Source organism: Pseudorasbora parva, chromosome 20 (assembly GCF_024679245.1).
Source record: "Pseudorasbora parva isolate DD20220531a chromosome 20, ASM2467924v1, whole genome shotgun sequence".
NCBI lineage: Eukaryota > Metazoa > Chordata > Actinopteri > Cypriniformes > Gobionidae > Pseudorasbora > Pseudorasbora parva.
In genome coordinates this window covers 41,723,974-41,743,337 of record NC_090191.1, presented here as the reverse complement: position 1 = coordinate 41,743,337, position 19,364 = coordinate 41,723,974, and the positions used below count along the sequence as shown (strand labels likewise).

At 40.1% G+C, this 19,364-nt stretch overlaps 1 protein-coding gene across 6 annotated transcripts in view; it reads right to left on the bottom strand.

Annotated features, from left to right (window-relative positions):
* arid2 (AT-rich interactive domain 2) overlaps window positions 1-19,364 on the bottom strand; it is a 63,506-nt gene that overhangs the window by 25,208 nt on the left and 18,934 nt on the right. For all 6 annotated transcript variants that reach the window (XM_067428690.1, XM_067428691.1, XM_067428695.1 and 3 more), the window contains exons 9-11: window positions 2,443-2,539; window positions 2,157-2,366; window positions 148-312 (exon numbers count right to left, since the gene is read on the bottom strand). In XM_067428690.1, the coding sequence (XP_067284791.1) occupies window positions 148-312; window positions 2,157-2,366; window positions 2,443-2,539 (472 nt within the window). The remainder of the gene's footprint in view (window positions 1-147; window positions 313-2,156; window positions 2,367-2,442; window positions 2,540-19,364) is intronic.

The following is a 19,364-nucleotide window of genomic DNA, read 5'->3' as shown; positions in this document are numbered from 1 at the left end:
AAAGACAATATCTCCGTTTGCATTGAACTTTCAGCGCTGTAACTTTGCAGATACTGCTCAAGCAGCAACATTACACACTAACTAAAGTTAAAAAAGTAAAATCCTTTGAAACCACCCCTTTAACTAATCAAAACAAGTAATACTTACCGGCGCCAGGAGTGCCTTGCATAGGAGGAGGAACGTGCTCCACGAGCTGCGGTCGAACCTCTGAGACCTGACAGCTGGAGGCCTGATGCTCGATGAGTTTGACTGCCGTCAGGGCGTCAGGTCCAAATGTGTGCAGGTCCACTGACACCAACCGCACCAGAAGATCTGACAAACATGAACACAAACTGGTCAGTTCACTGCTCATCATATTTAGTGATGCAACAGCATTTCTGCAACAGGAATGGTTTTGGAGGGGCGGAATCACTGAACAAAAAAAGTGTTTAGCACTCCTGGCTAGGTTGATAATGGACTTCTCATTTTAATGATCAGATATTGATTCTTTAAGGGTTAGTTTACCCAAAAATTTAATTTATGTCATTAATGACCCTAATGTCTTTCCACACCGGATCGTCAATGTCAAGTGATTTCAGCAGTTTGACACACGATCCGAATCATGAATCAATACGCTGATTCATAACCGTTTGAATCTTTATTTGAGGATTGAAAACAAACCCGGAAGAGAAGACAATGCTGAATAATTTTTGTTATTTTTGGACCTAAATGTATTTTCGACTCTTCAAGAGATTTTAATTAACCCACTGATGTCACTACTTTGGACTACTTTGGCCCCATTTACACTGCATGGTTCAAGTGACCCAATTCCGATTTTTTCCTCTCATGTGGCACAGATCGGATATGACGTGAACGTGTAAGCAGTAAAAAAACGCATGAATTCCGATATCCTCAGATCGGATTCAGGCCTCACTCATATGTGGGAATAAATCCGATATGATTGGGATGCGTGCATTAGCGTCTGCCATGTAAGCGGTCAAATCGGATATTCCCCCAGTAAATGCGAGTCGTACGTCATTGAAAAAAGGACGGAGGCGAATGATGTCAACTCAGGTGGACACAAACTGCGATCCCGTGTTGCCAAGTCCGCGGTTTTCATGCGGAATTGGGCTACTTTAACACAGTTTTGAGTTGCAATTGGGCGGGTTTTGTTGTGAAAACCTGGCAACCCCATCAAGGGCTCTCCTCTTTTTCTCCGCCTTAAGAGAGAAATGTTTTGCCGACCTTTAAAGAAATGATGTAATCTGCCAAAAAACTAAAAGAAGAAGAAGACGACCTTTAAAGATGTGTGGAACTGTGCAGACAACAAAACATTGTGCAATCATTTTGTCTGCGTCCATTGCATAGCGCGCTGTTTTTCTTCCTTTCACCGGTTAAGAACGTCTTGGGCTGTTTTGCCAGTGTAAATGCAAATATCGGATACGGGTCGCTTTCGAAAAGATGATGTAAGCGGGTCGTCAAAAAAAAAATCGGATATAGTCACCAAATCGGAATTGTGCATCAAGACCTGCAGTGTAAATACAGCCTATGATGATGTTTTTATTCCCTTTCTGGACATGGACAGTATAGTGTGCATTCACTTGCACACACTTTCGGACTAAATATAAAATATCTTAAACTGTGTGTGAAGATGAACGGAGGTCTTACGGGTGTGGAGCGACATTAGGGGGAGGAGTTAATGACAGGTGAACTAACCCTTTAAATCCCAAGATCTTTTAGTCACTAAAAATTATTTGTAGTGCCTGTCTGTCATTCGATAGATCACAAGATTTGTAACGTTCAATCTTAAAAAGACTCAGCTTTCAAATTGACAATTTTATAATTAAATTCAAACAATAAATGTCGTTTTTATGCTCTTTAATGTGGCGTGACAGATCGCTGTAGCGCCGCAGTTCAAACAGCACATGAACTGATCATCTCTTCCTCTTTACTACCAGTTAGTAGCAAATGAATGAACATAGTGTGACAATGCACTTTCATCTTGTAAGCCTGAACTGAGTGCATTTGTCTATAATATTAGTTCATATTCAGACGAATGGGATAGATTGAACTTGACGCGACGCAGTCGACCATAAAAAGATTTGACAATTCTGATTTGAATGTGTAAATCCTTAGTCAGGGACACCCCTACACATATTTAGGAGGCAAACTGGTACCTATGCTTCTCTCCACGGAGGAGATTTTCGAGCATGTGATCTCTCCGAGCTCGGCCAGCTGGTACAGCACCTCCAGAGCCGAAATGACCAGCATAATATCCGGCAGCGTCAGGAGAGCAATGACTTCTCGGTACGACTCCTGATCCACATACTCGCAGATCAGGACGCCATTATCCTCCACTTTGCTCAGGTTCCCCAAGATTTCCATGGCTGCAGGAACGCAAAAGGAAATATTTAGCAACAGAAAACCGCAAGCTTCAAACTCGACCCCGAAAAAGATACTCACCTCTCATTTTGAGAAAACGATCCCGTGACAACAAACATTTCGTGATGGTGTGAAACATCAGATGCGTCGTTCGGAAATCAACTGGATCCAACTGAAGCTGGGAAAGATGAACAGACATGTTTATAAAACAGCCGACAGAACCACACATGGAGCCAAGAGATGTACGACGCATTTTTGTAGGCCAAAACCTAGCATTTCTGGCTTCATCATCCTGATAATTAATTAGGGCCCAAGCCCTGAAAGGGCGCAGAGCCCTATTGTTCTTCTAAGGATTATTAGGGCCCAAGCCCTGAAAGGGCGCAGAGCCCTATTGTTCTTCTAAGGACAATTTAGCTTTTTCGACTATTCGGGCACTTTCGGGGCCCTTATCATGCTCGAAAACTCTTGAAACTTTGCACACACATCGGAATCTGCGGCCATCAGGGCCGGGCTGAGGCTGGTACCTGGGCGTGGCAGGGCGGCTCGACAGCGCCCCCTAAAGTGGGGTCTGAAAACATGGTCTATAAATCAAACACACTTGCACGCACATGTATGAAACTCGGTACACATATAGAGCTCATCGGGCCGAACAACTTTCGTGCTCTAAGTTATGTGTCAGCCCAACAGGAAGTAAGCTATTAGGGGTTGTTCGGAAAACGCATGCTCTGGAATTTGCGATACTCCTCCTAGACGATTCACCCGATCAGCACCAAACTCGGTCAGCATGAAGTCAAGACACTGAGGATGCTAAATTGCGAGCAACTTTTTGATATCTCAAACGGTTAGGCTGTGGCGAGGAGACAAATTTATGGCGAGAAAAGGGAAACAGGAAGTGTGTTATAACTTCTGCATTCATTAATTCATTTTGATGAAACTTCAGCTGTGTGTTCGTTGTAAGAGGCTGATCACATGGATATGACTTTTGTGAGTCAAAGTTATAGCGCCACCAACTGGCAGCAGGAAGTGTGTCACTTTCAAAATGCTTTGAAATCACCATCTTATTTTTACCCGATTTACTTCAAACTTCATCAGTATAATGTCAAACCATAGCAGATAGAAAGCTGGTAAGCACTTCCTGATTTTGTATATACTGTTGCCATGGCAACACATCAAACTATAACATTCTTTTTCGCTCCTTTTGAGACTCTTAAAATGCTTCAAATTACATGAAACTCAACACACACATCAGACATGCTGTCCAGTAGATATGGGCAAAGACTTAAAAACGGGCATGGTTGAGGAGCTCAGTAGCGCCATCTTTTAACAAAAGTAATGCAATCTTTTGTCAAAAGTGGGGGGGTTAGTTTTATCTTCAGTCACCAAACTCTGTATATATATTGTTCTCTTTGAGCCGAACAACTTTCTAATTTACAGTCATTAGCTCCGACGAACAGGAACTCAGATATTTAGGGCTTAAGGTGTGAGGACCTTATTGTAATTGCTAAAACCATCATTTTTCTTTTCCCAAATGAATTACATTTTTGAGGGCCTAAACATGCATGAAAACTCATGAAACTTTGCACACGCATCAGAAGTGGTGAAAACATACATCTGATATGGGTTTCAGAATTAGGTGTGGCAAAATGGTTCGATAGCGCCACCGACAAAATTTAAATTAAGCGTCATTCGCGCTACCATTCATGTATGAGTATGAAAATTCAGTAGACGCATTCAGCAGCCCAATACCTACAAAAAAGACCCAAGGCGCCAAATCTGAAAAACCAACAGGAAGTGAGATATTTTGAATTTTTTTCGGCAACACATCAAACTATAACATTCTTTTTCGCTGCTTTTGAGACTCTTAAAATGCTTCAAATTACATGAAACTCAACACACACATCAGACATGCTGTCCAGTAGATATGGGCAAAGACTTAAAATCGGGCATGGTGGAGGAGCTCAGTAGCGCCATCTCTATGACAAAAGTAATGCAATCTTTTGTCAAAAGTGGGGGGGTTAGTTTTATCTTCAGTCACCAAACTCTGTATATATATTGTTCTCTTTGAGCCGAACAACTTTCTAATTTACAGTCATTAGCTCCGACGAACAGGAACTCAGATATTTAGGGCTTAAGGTGTGAGGACCTTATTGTAATTGCTAAAACCATCATTTTTCTTTTCCCAAATGAATTACATTTTTGATGGCCTAAACACGCATGAAAACTCATGAACCTTTGCACACGCATCAGAAGTGGTGAAAACATACATCTGATATGGGTTTCAGAATTAGATGTGGCAAAATGGTTCGATAGCGCCACCTACAAAATTTAAATTAAGCGTCATTCGCACTATGTTTCATGTATGAGTATGAAAATTCGGTAGACGCATTCAACAGCCCAATACCTACAAAAAAGACCCAAGGCGCCAAATCTGAAAAACCAACAGGAAGTGAGATATTTTGAATTTTCTTTGGTAAATTGGTGCAGTTTTTGCCATTGCCAGACGTTGTATTTTAACAAACTCCTCCTAGAGATTTAATCATATCAACATCGTATTTGCACAGTCTAATCTAAAGGCCTTTGTGGTGTTAAATTGGGAAGATCTTGAGTTTTCCCTGAAGGGTGTGTCTGTGGCGGCCTCACAAATGTTGATGTTTCGCCATGACACAGGAATTTGTTGTACCTCAGGCATACAATGTCCGATCTGCCTCAAACTTCACATGTTTGACAAGAGTCCTGGCCTGAAGACATCTACATTCCAATATTCAGTCAAAGTTATAGCACCACCAACTGGCAGCAGGATGTGTCACTTTTTGAAAAAAATTTAAATCACTGTCTTACTCTCACCCGATTTACTTCAAACTTCATCAGTATAATGTGAAAACATGACAGATATAGACATACGAATGGATTCCTGATATTTTATAAACTGTTGCTATGGCAAAGTGTCATTTTAATTATTTTTTTGGGTGTTTTTGAGACTTAGCATGCTTGAAATTGTGTGTGTGTGTGTGTGTGTGTGTGTGTGTGTGTGTGTGTGTGTGTGTGTGTGTGTGTGTGTGTGTGTGTGTGTGTGTGTGTGTGTGTGTTTTCTATACATGGGCTTTACAGAAGGTCATTCTGTTTTTGAAAAGACACATGTCTTAAAATTTATTATTTACTGATAAAAATCAAATTGATTTAAAAAGTAAATTTCACATGATTTTCTAGTTTATAAGTTGTCTGGGTATCACCAGACCAAGCTCAATTTAAGATTGATCAATGAGCATTATTTGAATGACTCTGTATGCAATTGGATAGTCAACTAAACAGACTACTAAACTCGCCAATAGCGTGCCAGGTGAATAAGTTAGTCTGTGATTTGTTCCCGCAAAAGTGTAACAGAAGCAGTAGAAATGAATGTACAGGTTTTCAGACTGTGTTGCAGGGCGAAGTCAAATCGCTGGCAGATCAGGCTGGGTTTACCCAGTCAGTCTAAGTAAATTTTATAATAAAGTTTATAATAAACTTCCATAAAATTTAGATGCGCATCTTACTCTTACCTGACACTAATATTAAAATCATTGCTGCAGTTTCTGTGATTTGGCTCCAATTGGTAATTTTGTAATTAACATTTTTTTATTGGATGCTACAAATATTGAAATGTAGAGTTAACAGTTAATGTGGTGAATCCAACTTCATTTGTAGGGCACTAACAATATAGTTTTATATAATTCGTTTAACAATTGTGTTAATAAAATAAAAAGACCATGAATTAAATACTGGCCTTCTGGACTTACAAAATTTTGAGCTGCAAAAGATAACTTTGCACATATTTGAAAATTACCTATTATATCATATTACATTAGAATTCATCTATATTTAAATTCCATCATGGGTGTGGCTTGTGGTCATAGCGGCACCAGCTGCTGCGGTAAATGTGGCATATTTGAGCGATTTTAAAATACTCTCCTGTTTAAATGCATATTGCCTGTCTTGCACAATTTGCCTGAAGCCACCGGGGTGGTGGTGCCACCGGCTTGGGCCCGTCATCGCTGCTCGCAGCTTTAATTATTATTATTATTATTATTATTATTATTATTATTATTAGGGCCCAAGCCCTGAAAGGGCGCAGAGCCCTATTGTTCTTCTAAGGATTATTTTTAGGGCCCAAGCCCTGAAAGGGCGCAGAGCCCTATTGTTCTTCTAAGGATTATTTTTTTTTTTTTTTTTTTTTTTTTTTGTTATTATTATTTATTATTTTTTTACGCGACTATTTGGGCATTTTTGGGGCCCTTCCCATGCTCGAAAACTCTTGAAACTTTGCACACGCATCAGAATGCGCGGCCATCAGGGCCGGGCTGAGGCTGGGACCCGGGCGTGGCAGGGGGGCTCGACAGCGCCCCCTAAAGTGGGCTCTGAAAACGTGGTCTATAAATCAAACACACTTGCACGTACATGTATGAAACTCGGTACACATATAGAGCTCATCGGGCCAAACAACTTTCGTGCTCTAAGTTATGCGTCAGCCAAACAGGAAGTGAGCTATTATGGGTTGTTCGGAAAACGCATGCTGTGGAATTTGCGATACTCCTCCTAGACGATTCACCCGATCAGCACCAAACTCGGTCAGCATGAAGTCAAGACACTGAGGATGCCAAATTGCGAGCAACTTTTTGATATCTCAAACGGTTTGGCCGTGGCGAAGAGACGAATTTATGGCGAGAAAAAGGAAACAGGAAGTGTATTATAACTTCTGCATACATTAATAGATTTTGATGAAACTTCAGCTGTGTGTTTGTTGTAAGAGGCCGATCACATGGATATGACTTTTGTGAGTCAAAGTTATAGCGCCACCAACTGGCAGCAGGAAGTGTGTCACTTTCAAAATTGCTTTAAATCCCCATCTTATTTTCACCCGATTTACTTCAAACTTCATCAGTATAATGTCAAAACATGGCAGATATAGACTTTTGAATGGATTCCTGGTTCTTGAAATACTGTTGTCATGGCAACGTGTCAAAGTCTAATAATCTTTTTATGTGTTTTTGAGACACTTATCATGCTTGAAATTGCATGAAACTCAACACACACATCAGACATGCTGTCCAGAAGATGCAAGCAAAGATTCAGAAACGGGCGTGGTAGAGGGGCTCAGTAGCGCCATCTTTTGTCCAAAGCGGGGGGTTAGTTTTATCTACAGTCACCAAACTCGGTATATATATTGTAATTTTCGAGCTGGACAACTTTCTAATTTACAGTCATTAGCTCTGACCAACAGGAAGTCAGATAATCTGGTTTGAAAATGAGAAAAAGTGAAAAGCGAGCTCTGAGTTTTTACCTTCTCATCAAAAGCGATTCATTCAATCTCCTCCAAACTCGGACAACATGAAGTAAATATACAGAAGATGCTAAAATGCGAACGGTTATTGGATATCTCAAACGGTTTTCCCTTAGCATAAGCCTAAAAAAGACAAAAGAAGCACACACGTGCCTGGTTCATAAATAAGGCTATACTCCCACCTGCTGGTTATTCTCTATATCACACTGGGTGTTTTTTTTTTTTTCAACACTTATGCTCTCACTTAAATGACCAGTAGAGGGCAATATTGTATAAGTTTTCAAGCAAAAAACCTTGCCTCTGTGTGTGTGTGTGTGTGAATGATTTTCTAGCCTGGTGGGGACTTAAACCTGAATGCACACAGACTCATGGGGACTTCCCAATGGGTAGAAAAGCTTATAAATCAGACAGAATGAGTTACTTTGAAAATGCAGAAAGTTGTGTGATGGGTAGGTTTATGGGTAGGGGCAGTGTAGGAGGACAGAATATATGGTTTGTACAGCATAAAAACCATTATGTCTATGCCGAGTCCCCAAAAAGATAGTGAACCAGACATGAGTGTGAGTGTGTGTGTGTGTGTGTGTGTGTGTGTGTTGGGAGGGGGAGGGGGGAGGGGGGGGGGGGTGGATGGGCTGAGCTTATAAGGGTTGCCTGCAGCATACTTCAGCATTACTACTGTGCGTGTGTGTGTGTGTGTGTGTGTGTGTGTGTGTGTGTGTGTGTGTGTGCGTGTGTGTGTGTGTGTGTTATTTTTTCTAGCCTGGTGGGGACTTCAACCTGAATGCACACAGACTCATGGGGACACGTGTCACTGATTTCTACAGTGTGTGTGTGTGTGTGTGAGCCACTCTTCTGTCTAAATTACCTCTCAATGTTGTGCTTTTGCCTGCATTAAAGGATTAAACATATTCTGGGTTTGAATAAAAAAATAAATGTATAAAACCAGTTTATTTGTAGGGCATTGAGAATATTGTTTTATATAATTAGTTACCCCCCCCCCCCAGGATCTGTGTGTGTGTGTGTGTGTGTGTGTCTGGAGGGGGTCTCTCTCACTCTGTGTGTGTCACCTTGTCTCTTGTTTTTTAATAATTTAACAATTTCATATAGGCTATCACAAATATCTATCACTTTATTGTGAAAAATAAGTAAAAAACTAAAACATATATTATATCTTTAATTAAATACTGGTCTTCTGAACTTACAAAATTTGAGCTGCAAAAAATACATTTGCACATAATTAAAAGTGATATCCTAATACTTTTAATTGTTTTCTATAACATGGGCTTTAAAGAAGGTCATGTGCTGTGTTTGCAAAGATCACGTATGACACCTCTTTAAACTAATTATTTATTGATATAATTTAAATGGATAAAAAATAATAATTTCACATGATCTTATAAAAGTGGATGTTTATAATAAAGTTCCATAAATTATATGCACGCATATTACTCTTACCTGACACTGATATTAAAATCATTGTTGCGGTCTCTGTGATTTGGCTTAATTTATTTTTAAGAGAAGTGTAAGGATAATACAACTTCAGGATTTGGACAGTATTCTGCACTCATTTTGAAATTGACATTTGACATCATCTGACATAAAATTAATGAATAAAATGTAATTGATCTCAGAGATGTGAGTGTTGTGGTTCCTGGTCATAGCAGCACCAGTTGCTGCAGTTAATGAGGTGAATTCAAATGACTTTGACATAGTCCCTTTATTTATTTTCCCATATTAAATGCCTATTGGCCTTCTGTGCACAGTTAAGCTGATGCCACCGGGGGGCGGTGCCCCCGGCTTGGGCCCGTCATCGCTGCTCGCAGCTTTAATTTTTTTTTGTTATTATTTATTATTTTTTTACGCGACTATTTGGGCATTTTTGAGGCCCTTCCCATGCTCGAAAACTCTTGAAACTTTGCACACGCATCAGAATGCGCGGCCATCAGGGCCGGGCTGAGGCTGGGACCCGGGCGTGGCAGGGGGGCTCAACAGCGCCCCCTAAAGTGGGGTCTGAAAACGTGGTCTATAAATCAAACACACTTGCATGTAGATATATGAAACTCGGTACACATATAGAGCTCATCGGGCCGAACAACTTTCGTGCTCTAAGTTATGTGTCAGCCCAACAGGAAGTGAGCTATTATGGGTTGTTCGGAAAACGCATGCTCTGGAATTTGCGATACTCCTCCTAGACGATTCACCCGATCAGCACCAAACTCGGTCACCATGAAGTCAAGACACTGAGGATGCTAAATTGCGAGCAACTTTTTGATATCTCAAACGGTTTGGCCGTGGCGAAGAGACGAATTTATGGCGAGAAAAGGGAAACAGGAAGTGTGTTATAACTTTTGCATACATTAATTCATTTTGATGAAACTTCAGCTGTGTGTTCGTTGTAAGAGGCCGATCACATGGATATGACTTTTGTGAGTCAAAGTTATAGCGCCACCAACTGGCAGCAGGAAGTGTCACTTTTGTCCAAAGTGGGGGGTTAGTTTTATCTGCAGTCACCAAACTCGGTATATATATTGTACTTTTCGAGCCGGACAACTTTCTAATTTACAGTCATTAGCTCTGACCAACAGGAAGTCAGATAATTTGATTGGAAGATAACACAAAGTGGAAAGCGAGCTCTGAGTTTTTACCTTCTCCTCAAAAGCGATTCATTCAATCTCTTTCAAACTCGGACAACATGAAGTAAATATACAGAAGATGCTAAAATGCGAACGGTTATTGGATATCTCAAATGGTGTTCCCGTAGCAAAAGGCTAAAAAAAGACAAAATAGGGACACAATGCGTGGTTCATAAATAAGGCTATACTCCCACCTGCTGGTTATTCTATATATCACACTGTTTTTTTAGGGCCCAAGCCCTGAAAGGGCGCAGAGCCCTATTGTTCTTCTAAGGATTATTTGTTATTATTATTTATTATTATTTTTTTACGCGACTATTTGGGCATTTTTGGGGCCCTTCCCGTGCTCGAAAACTCTTGAAACTTTGCACACGCATCAGAATGCGCGGCCATCAGGGCCGGGCTGAGGCTGGGACCCGGGCGTGGCAGGGGGGCTCAACAGCGCCCCCTAAAGTGGGGTCTGAAAACGTGGTCTATAAATCAAACCGACTTGCACGTACATATATGAAACTCGGTACACATATAGAGCTCATCGGGCCAAACAACTTTCGTGCTCTAAGTTATGCGTCAGCCCAACAGGAAGTGAGCTATTAGGGGTTGTTGAACGCATGCTGTGGAACGCATGCTGTGGAATTTGCGATACTCCTCCTAGACGATTCACCCGATCAGCACCAAACTCGGTCAGCATGAAGTCAACACACTGAGGATGCCAAATTGCGAGCAACTTTTCGATATCTCAAACGGTTTGGCCTTGGCGAAGAGACGAATTTATGGCGAGAAAAGGGAAACAGGAAGTGTGTTATAACTTCTGCATACATTAATTCATTTTGATGAAACTTCAGATGTGTGTTCGTTGTAGGAGGCCGATCACATGGATATGACTTTTGTGAGTCAAAGTTATAGCGCCACCAACCGGCAGCAGGAAGTGTGTCACTTTCAAAATTGCTTTAAATCCCCATCTTATTTTCACCCGATTCACTTCAAACTTCATCAGTATAATGTCAAAACATGGCAGATATAGACATATGAATGGATTCCTGATTCTTGAAATACTGTTGTCATGGCAACGTGTCAAAGTCTAATAATCTTTTTATGTGTTTTTGAGACTCTTAGCATGCTTGAAATTGCATGAAACTCAACACACACATCTGACATGCTGTCCAGAAGATGCAAGCAAAGATTCAGAAACGGGCGTGGTAGAGGGGCTCAATAGCGCCATCTTTTGTCCAAAGTGGGGGGTTAGTTTTATCTACATTCACCAAACTCGGTATATATATTGTACTTTTCGAGCCGGACAACTTTCTAATTTACTGTCATTAGCTCTGACCAACAGGAAGTTAGATAATCTGGTTTGAAAATGAGAAAAAGTTGAAAGCGAGCTCTGAGTTTTTACCTTCTCCTCAAAAGCGATTCATTCAATCTCCTCCAAACTCGGACAACATGAAGTAAATATACAGAAGATGCTAAAATGCGAATGGTTATTGGATATCTCAAACGGTGTTCCCTTAGCAAAAGCCTAAAAAACACAAAATAAGCACACCAGTGCCTGGTTCATAAATAAGGCTATACTCCCACCTGCTGGTTATTCTATATAATCACTGTTTTTTTTTCTTTTTTTTTCTCAACACTTATGCTCTCATTTAAATGACCAGTAGAGGGCAATATTGTATAAGTTTTCAAGCAAAAAACCTTGCCTCTGTGTGTGTGTGTGTGTGTGAATGTTTTTTTAGCCTGGTGGGGACTTAAACCTGAATGCACAAAGACTCATGGGGACTTACCAATGGGTACAAAAGCTTATAAATCATACAGAATGAGTTATTTTGAAAATGTGAAAATGCAGAAAGTTTTGTGTGATGGGTAGGTTTAGGGTAGGAGCAGTGTAGGAGGACAGAATATATGGTTTGTACAGCATAAAAACCATTACGTCTATGGTGAGTCCCCAGAAAGATAGCACACCAGAGACCAGACATGTGACTCTGACTGTCTGTGTGTGTGTGTGTGTGTGTGTGTGTGTCTGATGGGGGATGGGTGCCAGTTGCATTTTGATGAGGAAAAGATTAGCTCTTTTATTGCTGTGTGCTTTGGCCAGCATTAAAGGATAAATATATATATATATATTTATATTTCTGGGTTTGAATAAAAAAATGGAAAAAGTATAGAACCAGTTAATTTGTAGAGCATTGACAATACCGTTTTATATAATTAGTTTCGTAATTGTGAAAATACAAATATAAAAAGACCTTTAGATAAATACTAAAGTCAACTCGGTCAACATGAAACAAAGGACACTGAAGATTTGACAGGCATTGACAATATTTTTTATATAATTAGTTTAATAATTGTGTTAATACAAAGAAGGTGGGAGTATAGCCTTATTTATGAACACGGCTGGATAAGTCTGAGAAAAATGTATAAAAATAAAACACTTGGCTAGTTGTATCTATAGTCACCAAACACAGAAAGAATAAAAATGTAAAATTAATGTACTTTTTGTATTTTTTTTATCAATATATTGGTTTTCTTTAACATTTTGTATTTGAAGATTAATTCTTAAAACTAAAATACTAACATAAAAAAAACACATTTGAGTTTCTTTTTCAAATAATTTTCTCCGACCATTTAGATTTTATTATTATTTTTTGTTTAAAATCTTGTTCAATATTCATGTTTTTCTAGCCTGGTGGGGACTTCAACCTGAATGCACACAGACTCATGGGGACTCGTGTCACTGTAGGGACCTAAATTGAGGTCCCAATGGGTACAAACGCTTATAAATCACACAGAATGAGTTCTTTTGAGAATGTAAATTTAATTTTTTGTTTCAAACCTTGTTCAATCGGAATCAGACTATGCCTCTCTCTTTCTGTCTGTCCTTACCCCCCCCCCCCCACACTCTCTCAGGCTCACTCTGTGTGTGTGTGTGCGTGTGTGTGTGTGTGAGTGTGTGTGTGTGTGGTGGGGGGGGGTCTCTCTCACTCTGTGTGTGTGTGTGTGTGTGTGTGTGTGTGTGTGTGTGTGTGTGTGTGTGTGTGTGTGTCACCTTGTCTCTTGATTGTCATAATTTAACGCTTTTATATCATAGGCTATCACAAATAGCTATCACTTTGATGTGAAAAATAAGTTAAAAAAAACACACAAAATACAACATATCTTTAAAAAATATACAGGCCTTCTGGACTTACAAAATTGTGCATGTATATTACTCTTACCTGACACTGATATTACAATCATTTTTGTGGATTCTGTGATTTAGATTTATTTATTTATTTATTTATATTTTTAAAAATATTGAATGGCACACATATTAAAATAAAAACATGCATGCTTTTTACTGCATAAGACTGGTGAACAAACAGAAGCTACGGTAGGTCAAAAACACAAAGAGAAGTGTAAGGATAATACAACTTCAGCATTTGGACAGTGTTCTGCACTCATTTTGAAATTGACATTTGACATCATCTGACATAAAATTAATGAATAAAATGTAATTGATCTCATAGATGTGACTGTTGTGGTTCCTGGTCATAGCAGCACCAGTTTCTGCAGTTAATGAGGTGAATTCAAATGACTTTGACATAGTCCTTTTATTTTTCCCATATTAAATGCCTATTGGCCTTCTGCGCACAGTTAAGCTGATGCAACCGGGGTGGCGGTGCCCCCGGCTTGGGCCCGTCATCGCTGCTCGCAGCTTTAATTATTATTATTATTATTATTATCTTTTCGCCTTTTGGGCATTTTTGGGGCCCTTCCCATGCTCGAAAACTCTTGAAACTTTGCACACGCATCGGAATGCGCGGCCAACAGGGTCTGGCAGAGGCCTTTGACCCGGGCGTGGCAGGGGTGCTCAACAGCGCCCCCTTGAAAAACAGGGTCTATATATTAAACACACTTGCACGTACATGTATGAAACTCGGTACACTTATAGATCTCATCGGGCCGAACAACTTCCGCACTCATAGTCATAAGCTTCGCCCAACAGGAAGTGAGCTATAATGGGTTGTTCGGAAAACGCATGCTCTGGAATTTGCGATACTCCTCCTAGACGATTCACCCGATCAGCACCAAACTCGGTCAGCATGAAGTCAAGACACTGAGGATGCTAAATTGCGAGCGACTTTTTGATATCTCAAACGGTTTGGCCGTGGCGAAGAGACGAATTTATGGCGAGAAATGGGAAACAGGAAGTGTGTTATAACTTTTGCATACATTAATTCATTTTGATGAAACTTCAGCTGTGTGTTCGTTGTAAGAGGCCGATCACATGGATATGACTTTTGTGAGTCAAAGTTATAGCGCCACCAACTGGCAGCAGGAAGTGTGTCACTTTTGTCCAAAGTGGGGGGGTTAGTTTTATCTGCATTCACCAAACTCGGTATATATATTGTACATTTCGAGCCGGACAACTTTCTAATTTACAGTCATTAGCTCTGACCAACAGGAAGTCAGATAATTTGGTTGGAAGATAACAAGAAGTGGCAAAGCGAGCTCTGAGTTTTTACCTTCTCCTCAAAAGCGATTCATTCAATCTCCTCCAAACTCGGACAACATGAAGTAAATATACAGAAGATGCTAAAATGCGAACGGTTATTGGATATCTCAAACGGTGGTCCCGTAGCAAAAGCCTAAAAAACACAAAATAAGAACACAAGTGCCTGGTTCATAAATAAGGCTATACTCCCACCTGCTGGTTATTCTCTATATCACACTGTTTTTTTGTTGTTTTTTTCAACACTTTTGCTCTCACTTAAATGTCCAGTAGAGGGCAATATTGTATAAGTTTTCAAGCAAAAAAACCTTACCTCTGTGTGTGTGTGTGAATGGTTTTCTAGCCTGGTGGGGACTTAAACCTGAATGCACACAGACTCATGGGGACTTCCCAATGGGTACAAAAGCTTATAAATCAGACAGAATGAGTTACTTTGAAAAGGTGAAAATGCAGAAAGTTGTGTGATGGGTAGGTTTAGGGGTAGGAGCAGTGTATGAGGACAGAATATATGGTTTGTACAGCATAAAAACCATTACATCTATGGTGAGTCCCCAGAAAAAGATAGTGAACCAGACATGAGTGTGTGTGTGTGTGTGTGTGTGTGAGGGGCAGGGGCAGGGGTGGGGGGGGGGGTGAAGGGGGGTGTTGTGGATGGGGGGATGGGCTGAGCTGATTTGAGTTGCCTGCAGCATACTTCAGCATTACTACTGTGTGTGTGTGTGTGTGTGTGTGTGTGTGTGTGTGTGTGTGTGTGTGTTGTTCTAGCCTGGTGGGGACTTCAACCTGAATGCACACAGACTCATGAGGACACATGTCACTGTAGGGGCCTAAATTGAGGTCCCAATGGGTACAAAAGCTTATAAATCATACAGAATGAGTTCTTTTGAAAATGTAAAAATGCAGAAAGTTTTGTGAAATGGGTAGGTTTAGGGGTAGGGGCAGGAGGACAGAATATATGGTTTGTAAAGCATAAAAACCATTACGTCTATGAGTCCCCAGAAAGATAGTGAACCAGACATGAGTGTGTGTGTGTGTGTGTGAGTGTGTGTGTGTGTGTGTGTGTTTGTGTGTGTGTGTGTGCGTGCGTGTGCGCTAAAAAGATTACCTCTCAATGCTGTGCTTTGGCCTGCATTAAAGGATAAAACATATTATTCTGGGTTTGAATAAAAAAATAAATGTATAAAACCAGTTTATTTGTAGGGCATTGACAATATTGTTTTATATAATTAGTTAAATAATTGTGTTAATACAAATAATTATTAAACATATAAATATTTTAAAAAAATTACTAACAAAGGAAAAAACACATTTAATTGTCTTTTTCAACAAAAAGTAATTGGTGTGTGTAACTTAAAAATGAGAAGATTAATGTTTAAGGACAAAAATGATAACCAATGAGCTACCGGTATATAGAATAACCAGAAGTTGGAAGTGTAGCCTTATTTAGTAACCAGGTTGGATATGTCCTAGGGAACACTGTTTTGAAGATAAAACTATTGTTGTTATTGCAAAACAGTGTTTTCAGACAGTGAAATAAAAACAATGTTCTCTCACTGTTTAGATTTTGTGTCTGTCATTCCCCCTCCCCCCTCCCTCTCCCTCTCTTAGGATCACTATGTGTGTGTGTGTGTGTGTGTGTGTGTGTGTGTGTGTGTGTGTGTGTGTGGAGGGGGTCTCTCTCACTCTGTGTGTGTGTCACCTTTTCTCTTGTGTTTTCATAATTTAACCCTTTCATATCATAAGCTATCACAAATATATATCACTTTATTTTGAAAAATAAGTAAAAAACAAAAACATATATTATATCTTTAATTAAATACTGGTCTTCTGAACTTACAAAATTTTGAGCTGCAAAAAATATATTTGCACATAATTGAAAGTGATGTCCCAATACTTTTAATTGTTTTCTATAACATGGGCTTTAAAGAAGGTCATGTGCTGTGTTTGCAAAGATCACGTATGACACCTCTTTAAACTAATTATTTAATGATAAAATAATTCCATAAATTTTATGCACGCATATTACTCTTACCTGACACTGATATTAAAATCATTGTTGCGGTCTCTGTGATTTGGCTTAATTTATTTTTAAGAGAAGTGTAAGGATAATACAACTTCAGCATTTGGACAGTATTCTGCACTCATTTGAAATTGACATTTGACATCATCTGACATAAAATTAATGAATAAAATGTAATTGATCTCAGAGATGTGAGTGTTGTGGTTCCTGGTCATAGCAGCACCAGTTGCTGCAGTTAATGAGGTGAATTCAATTGACTTTGACATAGTCCCTTTATTTATTTTTTCCCATATTAAATGCCTATTGGCCTGCTGTGCACAGTTAAGCTGATGCCACCGGGGTGGCGGTGCCACCGGCTTGGGCCCGTCATCGCTGCTCGCAGCTTTAATTTTTTTTTTTTTTTTTTTTTCCAACACTTATGCTCTCCCTTAAATGTCCAGCAGAGGGCAATATTGTATAAGTTTTCAAGCAAAAAACCGTGCCTCTGTGTGTGTGTGTGTGTGAATGGTTTTCTTGCCTGGTGGGGACTTAAACCTGAATGCACACAGACTCATGGGGACTTCCCAATGGGTACAAAAGCTTATAAATCAGACAGAATGAGTTCTTTTGAAAATGTAAAAATGCAGAAAGTTGTGTGATGGGTAGGTTTAGGGGTAGGAGCAGTGTAGGAAGACAGAATATATGGTTTGTACAGCATAAAAACCATTACGTCTATGAGTCCCCAAAAAGATTGTGAACTAGACGTGTGTGTGTGTGTGTGTGTGTGTGTGTGTGTGTGTGTGTGTGTGTGGAGAGAGAGGGAGGGGGGCTGATTTCTACCTTCAGCTTACTACAGTGTGTCTGTGTGTGTGTGTGTGTGTGTGTGTGGAGAGGGGGGAGGGGGGGGGGGGCTGATTTCGAACTTCAGCTTACTACTGTGTGTGTGTGTGTGTGTGTGTGTGGAGAGGGGGGAGGGGGGGGGCTGATTTCGAACTTCAGCTTACTACTGTGTGTGTGTGTGTGTGTGTGTGTGTGTGTGTGTGTGTGGAGGGGGGGGGGGGCTGATTTCGAACTTCAGCTTACTACTGTGTGTGTGTGTGTGTGTTTGTGTGTGTGTGTGTGTGTGTTGTTCTAGCCTGGTGAGGACTTCAACCTGAATGCACACAGACTCATGGGGACTTCCCAATGGGTACAGAAGCTTATAAATCAAACAGAAGGAGTTCTTTTGAAAATGTAAAAATGCAGAAATGTGTGTGATGGGTAGGTTTAGGGGCAGGTCACTCTCTCTCTCTCTCTCTCTCTCTCTCTCTCTCTCTCTCTCTCTCTCTGTGTGTGTGTGTGTGTGGAGGGAGTCTCTCTCACTCTGTGTGTGTCACCTTGTCTCTTGTGTTTTCATAATTTAACCCTTTCATATCATAGGCTATCACAAAAATTTATCACTTGTGAAAAATAAGTAAAAAACTAAAACATATATTATATCTTTAATTAAATACTGGTCTTCTGAACTTACAAAATTTCGAGCTGCAAAAAATACATTTGCACATAATTGAACGTGATATCCTAATACTTTTAATTGTTTTCTATAACATGGGCTTTAAAGAAGGTCATGTGCTGTGTTTGCAAAGATCACGTATGACACCTCTTTAAACTAATTATTTATTGATAGAATTCAAATGGATAAATTTTTTTAATTTCACATGATCTTATAAAAGTGGCTGTTTATAATAAACTTCTATAAATTTTATGCACGCATATTACTCTTCCCTGACACTGATATTAAAATCATTGTTGCGGTCTCTGTGATTTGGCTTAATTTATTTTTAAGAGAAGTGTAAGGATAATACAACTTCAGCATTTGGACAGTATTCTGCACTCATTTTGAAATTGACATTTGACATCATCTGACATAAAATTAATGAATAACATGTAATTGATCTCATAGATGTGAGTGTTGTGGTTCCTGGTCATAGCAGCACCAGTTGCTGCAGTTAATGAGGTGAATTCAAATGACTTTGGCATAGTCCTTTTATTTTTTCCCATATTAAATGCCTATTGGCCTGCTGTGCACAGTTAAGCTGATGCCACCGGGGTGGCGGTGCCCCCGGCTTGGGCCCGTCATCGCTGCTCGTTATTATTTTAACCCGACTATTTGGGCATTTTTGGGGCCCTTCCCATGCTCGAAAACTCTTGAAACTTTGCACACGCATCAGAATGCGCGGCCATCAGGGCCGGGCTGAGGCTGGGACCCGGGCGTGGCAGGGGGGCTCGACAGCGCCCCCTAAAGTGGGGTCTGAAAACGGGGTCTATAAATAAAACACACTTGCACGTACATATATGAAACTCGGTACACATATAGAGCTCATCGGGCCGAACAACTTTCGTGCTCTAAGTTATGTGTCAGCCCAACAGGAAGTGAGTTATTATGGGTTGTTCGGAAAACGCATGCTGTGGAATTTGCGATACTCCTCCTAGACGATTCACCCGATCAGCACCAAACTCGGTCAGCATGAAGTCAAGACACTGAGGATGCTAAATTGCAAGCAACTTTTTGATATCTCAAACGGTTTG